Here is a 10,104-nt window from a genome sequence, read left to right as displayed (position 1 = left end):
TAATTTGTTTTCTTTCAAATTGAGAAGTATATGATTTTTTATCTTCTCTTAGAAAGTATGCCAGTTAAAAGCACATCAGTTGTCAGCGCAAATCTCTTATAATTTAACTCATTTATGCATTAAATTAGTCCTGATTGATTATAAATTAATAATTTTGTTTGTTGCAAATCAGTTTTAGACTTATTCCTTTAAAGTTTGCTTCTCCTATATATATATATATATTAATAATAAATAGAAAATCATTTAGCAAAGGGAGTGGAAATGAAGTCAGGTTAACTCAATTAAGTTGGATTTTTAAAGATTTCTTATGCGGAGTTGCATTGTTTATGAGCTTCCTGTTTTTTCTCTTTTGCTATGAGCACCACTGATATATATACAAGAAATTGATATACAGTTCCTATTTGTGTACGAATTGAATGATTAAATTGGAAATTAAAGCCAAAGAGCTGTGTCAAAATAAAAGATGAACCTAACAATGTTCCTCCTCCAGGGTTTGGACCCACCCCCTCTTCCATGTAGGAACGTGCCCCCACGACCACCTCCCACCTCCCCGCCCCCGCTACCCCCGCGCCAATGTTTGGTTCATTCGATGAGTGCTGTCGAGAAGAGTTTTGAAATGGTAAGTCTTATAGTTTTTGTTCAATTCCAGGTACATCTTAAAATTATATAAAGATATCTTTAGATCGTAAAATAATTTTGTTGTAATAATTGTCATTTTTTTTTCTTTTTATTTAGCCGATTTAATTTAAATAAATGATTTCTGCAATGGCTGGAATTTTTACTAACAGACAGATTTATGTGTTGGTAAAGGAGTCCAATAAAACATAATGGAAAAAGGGTAGCCAATTATAATTTCTTTGTTACTCATCATCAGATTATGTTGTGGGTGATGTTAAATATGTTATGCTTATAAAACATTTTTAAATGTGAGAAACATAATTTTTCAGTAGCCTAATTACTTCATACAATGTCATCTTTGAGCTTTTGATCATTGAATTTGCTTTCATTTTAAAAGAATGATGTAAGAAATGTTTATAAACAAAATATTGGTGGTTAAAGTGTAGATTGAGACAGTTCTTAATGAGTGAGTTTGCTGTAAATAGTACAATGTGGTAAATCCTTTTAAGAAATTAATTCATACTGTCCATTATTAATTTCTAACTTATTGTATCTATATTAAATTAATAAATCTTACTTTACTCATTTATCTAATCTGAGAACTTATATTGTTTTTAAGAGTTTTTATTAATATTCATTTTGTTCTATTACTATTCAATGTACATGTCTATAACTGTACGATGTACAATTAAAGTGACTGGATGTTCCTCCTCCGTTCAACCAGTAACCTTCATATAAAATTAAAATTTAACATCAGCCCTCTTACACTTTTGTAAGATTAACCAATTATATATTACAGTACCTATGATCTGATCGATTGAAATATTGATTAGCTTTGTATTTCTAATGACATTCTCTAAGTGTCGAGCTTCCTTTATGCATTTTGTTGAGAATTACATTATGATTAAGTATGTTATCAATGTTCAGTCCTCAGCTACTGAAGTGTTTGAAAGATTTAAAAAAAAAAAAATTTAAGATAAGAACACTGAGAAGAAACAGCCTTTAGGTCATCTTGTCCTTATTATTTGTTGAATCTCATTTTTTTTATTTTATAAATGCTTTCATTTTTGCATTTCCTAAAATATACCGAAGTTATTTGCAAAATTTTAAAGTAGGCCTTAACTAATGCATTATCCCAACGTATATTTTTAAATTTACAATCAGAATGAAATGCTCTATTTTATGCTTTTGTGTTTCTTTTTTTTTTTTCTTGTTTGAGCTATTCAAAGTTAGTAAGCATTTTTGAATTTGCAAGAATATGAACATTTGATTTTTACTTAGCAGTTGAGCATGATGTTTTGAAATTGTGCATGCTATTGATTTCATTGAGAGTCTATTAATTATCGAAATGATCTTATTATGTTTTAAATTTTGTTTGACTTGATTACAGGCTGGTCCTCAAGTCCTTCAACATACACATCAAAGAACTAAGTCAAGCCCTGATAATTTGAGTGTTAATTTAACCCTAAGTGAAGGTATTTTTATTTTACATTTAACATTTGAGAATTAATTATACTTTAATATGCATTTAAAATAATAATTTATTAGGTTTCATTAAAATATTGAAATTTTCATTAACAATAGATATTTTAGTTAGATATTGTTAAATTTTTCTCATTGCTAAATTTTTTAGGCATTAATTATTAATAAATCTTATAAATTTCATAATAGATATTAAAAAAAAAATTCTATTAATATTGAAACCATGTTGATTGTCTTTTGTAATGTAGTAACATTTCTATTTTGCCTTCCTTATATTGAAGATAAGATGCTTATGATAACGTTACCCCCATTGCTTCATGCCTAGTGTAGACGAGTAGTGATGCTTCTGTGTTAATTTAGTACATTTTATGAAACTGATTTCTTTATAGTGGTAAAGCATGTTGCTGTAATTTATCTCTTTTGCTATTGCATAGTTTTCCTGTATGATGTTTGCCCACTTTTTGTTTTATTAGAAGCTAATGATTTTAAACTACCCTTATTGTAGTAAAATATATATCAATTATTTAATTAATTCAACTTAATTTTACATAACTTTTTGCTGACAATATAATTTGCTAACATTATTACTAATTTAAATTTTAAAAGGTTGTTTCTGAGATATGTATTTATCGATTAACTTTATGTACATCTATAATTTACCCGAATGGATGTATGTAATATTGTAGTTCAAAAAAATTCTTTGTTATAGAAATATTGATTTATGCATTATCATATTGTATTTTTTAATTAGTTGGTTTACTAATTAAATTATTTCTACACATATCTGCTTGTGCAAAATTTTAATTATAAGTTTTTTAAATGATGAAGGTGTTACTGTTATTAGATATGTTACTCTCTAAATTTTTAAGTTTGAGAAATTAAGTATAACTGTATTACATGATTTATTAAATTTAAATTTAATTTTTAGTACATTACTCTGTCTTTTATAATTCAAAAAGAGATGATTTTTAGTCAAACGTGTGTGTAACTTTTATGAGTTTGTACTTCCTTGAAAAAGTTATTATGTTATCACAAGAATAAACAATTTTTTACTAACTCACGATTTCTGTATAAACTCAGATATTTAATGTATTGCATGTATTTGGTGCAAAACAGATTAATTATGGAAATTTTAATTTAAGGGGTAGTGCAACAAAAAAATATATATAGTATAGAGGAGATTAAGTAAACTTTATGTATTTGTCCAATTTACAAACTTCCTAATGAAAAAATAAACTTTCTTAATTTATGAGGAGAAGATGGTCAGGGGTGTGGTCAGTAAAGATGCACAAATAGAAAAAACTTATTTATTAGTGTGGACATTGTGACTTGAATATCAGGCCTTCATCAGAGTGAATTGACTTTGGTCCAAATCTCTGCCCAAGTCACCCAGGTAAAGGCCTGAAATTCATCTTAAAATGTCCACACCTTTGCTGACCACATCCCAACCATCTTCTCCTCAAATCAGTCTACAGTTAACTATTAACACCTTATTACGTTCTTAATTTATGTTTGGAAAATAATAAACTTCATTTGTTACAGCTACTAAAAGACTGATTGCATCAGAATCAATGTCTGAATTGCATTTTGCAAAATCTCATGGCAGTATCGCATGGGAAATGGAGCCTACCACTGGTGGCCTCACACCTCCTGGGACACCTCCTCCACCTTACCTTCCTGGTCAGAACTCTCCAGAACATACGTATACTACGATTCCTGATGACGACCTTCCACTTCCGGTAAGCTGTCTATGTTTATCAAGCTGTTATCACTAATTGGTTTTAGGTATTGTTGGTCACTAAAATCAAAATCGGATATTAGATTTCCCAAATGCATATTTCATACTATTTGTCTAAGCTGCAAAAGAAATTTTTCATTCATCCCCGTTTTTAGAAGAAGTTTAGAGCATCAATGAATGTGTTATTTAACACTTGTGAAATGTATTTATTTAAATTATGTATAAAATCAATGTCAGCAGGAAAAAGCAGGGCCGTTTTTAACTTTATTTAACACTCATGATTGTGAATAATGTTGAAGAGTTCTTAAGTTATTCATCTTTTGCTTTCCAACAGAAAACAAGGCCACAATTTTGATTTGTTTTTTAATGTCTAATTAATAATTTTTCAGTATTTTACTTATCAATTAACTTGTTACGTTAATTAATAAAAAGTGTTGTTTTCAGTCTTCTGAAATTTGTGATTCACCTGTAAAAAGCGGTGGTTTTACTATTCATAAAGCCACTCAAGTACAACAGCCCATAATATCTATGGAAGATGAAGATATGTCTGATCAAGAAATGGTATGTATTATAGCATAAATTGCCTTAGTTAATTATTATTCATAACTGTAGCTTTAGGCAGTCTCCATTGGATCAGGTTCCGTTCTTACCCTGAAGAGTTGGAGAGTGACTTAAGTTGAATTAGACCCAAGTTACTCTTGCACATTTAAGTCGAACCCTACTCGACAAAACTGTGTATGCCGTAATGATTTTGCCTCTTCCTTATCAATTTCATTGTCTCACACAGCTGTTATGATTAGTATTATTGTATTACATTACATTTTTTTGCAATGAGTTAAGTTTTGAAAGTATCAAATTCATTTGTCAATTTTGGTCATATTTTTTTTTTTTTTTTTTATGATGTGTGACGAACTTTAGATTTGCTTTAACGTAAAACTTTCTGCTGAAAATTGTTTATGGACCTAACTTCAAAACAGTTTAAAATGAGGACTGCCTGTATCATTATGACTGATTGATGTAAAGTGGTTTGCTTAGTACTTCTAGGCCAATAGCTGATTATAATCACTTCAATACACAAATTTTAGTATTACACTGATATCTTGTGTTGTAGAAATTACAGTCCATCATCTCTTAATTACTGCATTACTGGTAGGAGGATCACTGCCCTCTTGTTTTGCCTGAATGCCTCTTTGGTCTGAATAGCATTAATCCTGTTGTCAGGCTTTGTAATTATTTGAATCAGACATTATTTTTAATAATTCTTAATTATTATTCAATGTATTTATTCATTTTTTATGATCTGATTAAAATTTCACTTGTTTACTCATATTCTTTTATTTAATATAATGAGCAATGTGTAATATATTGTTCAGTACTTATTCAGTAATTATTGATTGAGATATTTATTAACATATAAGTAATTATTAAATGAGATATTATTAAATTAAATATATTGCCCTTGAATAATGTTTAAATATATAGTTCAGTAATTGGTGCAATATTTAATTAAAATCATGAAGATAAATGACAGATATTTTTTTATAATCATCAATAATTTTAGTAGTGAATATTTTTTTATTCATTGTTCATTAAAAACAAAAACCTTGAATATATTCTTTTCAAAATTATGAATAACTATTGAAGTTTATCATTTATTATTTGAAATTTAATTTACCAAATTCTCCTCTTAGGTGAGAGCAATGTGAAAGAGTGGATAATGTAAAATTGATTCAGTATATCCCTGTATATATAGTTATTTGCCATGTCCCACCACTAATAAAATGACACAGCCTTAATTATAAAGTTTTTAATTATAGAATTCACCCTGTTTTGTCTCTTTTTCTGTATAGCTTATGCAGTTGTTTATTTTTATGTAAAAATGTTATAAAATCTTCGTAAAAGTTATTTTGTTTATCGACCAGTTCTCTAAATCAGGTATGAAGAGATGAAATACCTTCCTTTTTTTTTTCTTTTTTTTTTTTTAATAGTCAGAAATCACTTATCCAGACCTATGTCAGGATTGGTAGTCCCGACTTACGGAAACATCTAGCATAATGTACATCTTATGTTTGCAGACATTTGTCAGCTTTTAAAGTTTTTCTTGCTCTGTAAGGTGCATTGTTTCTCTCGGAAAATGATTTAATTTTGTCCTTTTTTTCTTCTTTATGTTCTGTAATATTACCTTTGACTAATTAACCAATTTGTCACCTTTTTTCAGGTGTTTGAAAATTAAAATACTTTTTATCTATCGCTTATGTGAAGTGTTTTCATTTTTGTGGTATCACATTATACTTATACTGTATGCCTACTGAAGAGAACAATCACTGGTTACTAGATGTGCCAGGATTGAGATTGTGGAACTTATAACTATAATGAAATCACGTCATAATTTTATGAAAATATTGATATTAAAATAGTATAGAGGTATATTGAAAGCAGTGGGTGTTGAAAGCAGGATTACACGGTTTGGAGGTTCTAAAGAGAGGGAGGTGATGGTCTAATACTGTTTGATTTCTAACATTGTTATGATTAGGCCAGTTACTTAGTTTAAAAGATGATGAATTTTATTATTAAGGGACATCTAGCCATTATTTAGGATCTAATTACTTTAAAAATGCTTTTAGTATTCCACATTATTAATATGTAAGTAGATATTGATTAAATCAGTAAATGTTTTAAAATTGGATTTTATTTCAGACTCAGGCAGAGGATCATGGGCCATTTAAAAATCTTTCAAAATTGTGGACTCATCAAGCACATCTGGCAGTATTTCTTAACTATGTGATTTCTAATAGCGATCCCGCTAGCTTGGTAAGTTGGATATGATCATTTTAAAAATCCGTGAAATGGGAATAATATCCATCTATGTCTAATAATATATTTTACTAATTGTTTTATCTTTTTGGAATCATTTGGTTTTGCTTTTATCATGTATGCTTTTTGACAGCATTAAAATATAGGAATATTAAACATAATCCATTTGTATTAAGTAATATATATATTTATTTGATGTGGGATCTTTCCTGTATTTTCAACTCATATTAATTATTTGTTATCTGTTGCAGTTATTTTATTTGGTGACAGATCTTTACAAGGAAGGGAATGCAAAGGAAATGAAGAAATGGGCTTATGAAATACATTCTAGTTTTTTAGTACCTGGTGCTGTGAGTTGAAAACATATTTAATTTTTTGTTTTGGTACCCTTGGGAAGGCGAGTTATCTCTCTTTCTGGAGATAGCAGTAAAGTGTACATTTGATAGATTTGAAGGCAATAAAAAGTCCCTCAAGTATATTGAAATTATCATGAATTCATTTTATTGTATCTTAAATTCATATTTATGAGTAGAGTCTAATTTATGCCATTTTGTATTTTGTAAAGTTGATCAGTTGAATACTATAAGAGCTGTGAAAGATTTATAGTACTTGTGTACAGTATTTATGCTAGAAAAATGACATTACGTTTCATGGATTTACAAATAATCTGTCGATGATGGGAGAAAATAGATTTCATTTTTGGTTTCAGCTCACCAAGAAACATTTAGATTAGCCAAAATCATTAAATAAAATTTTCAGTTGTAGATCTATGTTATTATTTGTTAATTATCATTATAATTACAATTGTATATAATTTTTGATGTATCATTACCATAAAATTCTATTTTTCAGCCCCTACGACTGAATAATGTTGATGAAAATATTGCCCGAGAAATAGATGATGATCTTTTAAAACAGGCTGATAAAGAAGAAATTTTAAGGAAGGTAGCTAAAAATTTAATTTATACATTTATTTGTATTAGTGAAAATATCTTTATCAATACAATAATGGAAGTAAGGTTCTTCTGTGGTAGAGGAGGACTGAATGGAAATCCTACCTGTTCTCAGTCCCTTAGTCCTCCAAAGTGATTAACTTGAGCATTAACCCGTCATTGGTTGCTGCATGAGAATTTCTCTCATGTATATCGTTTTTCGGGTCTGGAAGCTGCTAGAGGGAGACTGTGGTTCCCATGTTCCTGGGATCTCTAGTTCACAGTCTCTTCCAACTATACCTCGCCCCCCACTACTCTAGGAGCTCTGGGTAAGCGTCGAGCCCTCTTTCCCTGACAATATTACACTTCTCATGGGACATTATATCATGCGCGACTGACGCTGCTATAAAAATATTCAAGTTGTGAGAATTTTTCTTATGTGCGCCAAGTTTATTTAATCCATAAAAATGTTTTTTTCTCGAGGGAAAAAATTAGTATAACTAGGGAGACGTAGGTTGAAGTGGCAGGAACTTCATTAGTACGTATTATATACTATGAACTGTATTTCGATACTATAAGTATATGTCAGAGTAGTCTTTATAATAAAAATTTTTCTTTCTATGTTTTCACTTCCTCGTTGCACTGTGTGATACTATTTTTAGTAAATTTCTGAGTTTTATTCAGGGATTCTAAAGAAAAGAGAATTGCCACCAGTGTAAAAGACCAATATGTGTCATATGGTGTTTACTTGCACCAGTTGTGCACAAGAGATTTCTTCAGACTGAGCATTTTTTTTAAAGATTATTTTTATGTTCTTATAATATGATATATCTAGATTTTGATTCTTTTTATAACTTTGTCTGTCTCAAAATATTATTTTAAAAATTATTTCACTCTTTTATCAAAATAAATTATTTATTTTTTTTTTATACTTTTTTTTGTTATATTAAATAAACCCAATCTAAATCAAAATTTTATATTTAAAAAAGTATGTTCAAGGGCTCTAAATAAGAAATGTGAGGAAAAGTCTTATGTGAGGCCATTCGTGTTAAAATCAACCTAGCAACCGATAACGGGTTTATTCTAATTGTTATTGCTTTCAGAAAAAAATATTTACTCTTTTAATACTATCATTTTAACATTCCAGGTTGTTTTTTTTATATTTACCCAATCTCAATAGGTTTCTCAGTGGAATAGATTAAAATATCTACATATATATCTCATTTTTAATTTACCAAATATTAAATGATTAGTTAGACATAATATGAGTAGAAGATGGTGAGGGATGCGTTCAGTGTAGTGAATAACACTTATTACAGACCGCCTCCCTCACCATCTACTACCCTTATATCTTTTTATGTTTGAAAGCTGCTCATTTTGTTCATTTGATCAATTAGTGCTTATTCTTATCTATTAATTTTTGAATAACTCTTTGTATTTTTCATTTAGATATTCAGGAAAGCTCGACTAAAAGCCAAAGAAGAACTCAATGAGCAACTTGCTGACTTTCAAGCTAAAAGGACTGCAGGCCTAGGAACTCTATTTGGCCCTAGAGATGCTGAATTAGATGAGAGCATTCATGACAAAGCGAAAGAGCTTAAAATCATTGAAAATATTCTTATTCCAAAACTTGAACCATATCTGTAAGTATTAATGTTGCAGATTTTTAGGATGTTCTCTTGTAAAAATTATATATGAGTGTTATCTAAAATATTTTGACCTTACAAAGAAATAAGACATTTTTCTTTTAAAATTATTATTTTGGGGTCCAGATATCTGGTGAGTAAGGAGGTTGGTAATACAATAAGACCATAATTTGTAGATTTTTGCCATAACAACATGTGAAATGTGAGGAAGTACATTGTTCTGATGAAAACATTTTTTTTTTTTTCTGGAAATGTGCTAATTTTTCTGCAAACACTGCCTTCAGCTTGTTAAGTAATGATGCATGGTTTGCTCCATTTTGCTTTTATGGAACCATTCCTCTAGACCATTTCTGTCTACCATTTAGATTATACTCTTTTTTTTGGTGTATATTGGTGCATCTAAGTTTAATCTTCAGTAATTATTTGTTGCCAAAGGCCTGATTTCTCACTCCTGAATTGCACCAACAGAGTGTTAAAAATGTTTATTCAAATTTTTTTTTGTTTTACCTAATGCTTTGTCAACTTCCTCATGTTTAAATTTTTGTTTAATATGACAAAGGCTTTCTTTAGACATGTTAATTAATTATCCCTGCTATCTTTTTAACCTTGATACAAATATTTAACTAAACTGGGTAAACTTGATCAAAGTTATTGTCAGTGGTTGTAGTTTTTGGCTTGATGCTGTTCTTCACGGAAGCCTCGGCCATGTTGAAATTTAACTACACAAAATTTCTAGTGCAATTCTCTAGTCTGAAACAGATACCCCAACTTTTGCTATCCAGTGCTCTGGCATCTTCATGATTATGTAGTAATTTTATCTGTCAAATATTAAATGTTTATGAGGTGTAGATAGTTGACCGTAGATTAATGCTTG

At 29.3% G+C, this 10,104-nt stretch overlaps 1 protein-coding gene across 1 annotated transcript in view; it reads left to right on the top strand.

Moving 5' to 3' along the window:
- LOC106679760 (rho guanine nucleotide exchange factor 12) overlaps window positions 1-10,104 on the top strand; it is a gene marked incomplete in the record, with an annotated part of 158,134 nt that overhangs the window by 117,442 nt on the left and 30,588 nt on the right. The window contains 7 exon segments of the mRNA XM_067051400.1: window positions 491-619; window positions 2,009-2,093; window positions 3,643-3,839; window positions 4,283-4,399; window positions 6,536-6,649; window positions 6,904-7,002; window positions 7,505-7,597. Of these exon segments, the coding sequence (XP_066907501.1) occupies window positions 491-619; window positions 2,009-2,093; window positions 3,643-3,839; window positions 4,283-4,399; window positions 6,536-6,649; window positions 6,904-7,002; window positions 7,505-7,597 (834 nt within the window).

The sequence above is a fragment of the Halyomorpha halys genome, unplaced genomic scaffold (genome assembly GCF_000696795.3).
Source record: "Halyomorpha halys isolate HHAL.00 unplaced genomic scaffold, Hhal_1.1 Scaffold217.1, whole genome shotgun sequence".
In the NCBI taxonomy this organism is placed as follows: Eukaryota; Metazoa; Arthropoda; class Insecta; order Hemiptera; family Pentatomidae; genus Halyomorpha; species Halyomorpha halys.
This window is presented reverse-complemented; position numbering and strand designations above follow the sequence as displayed.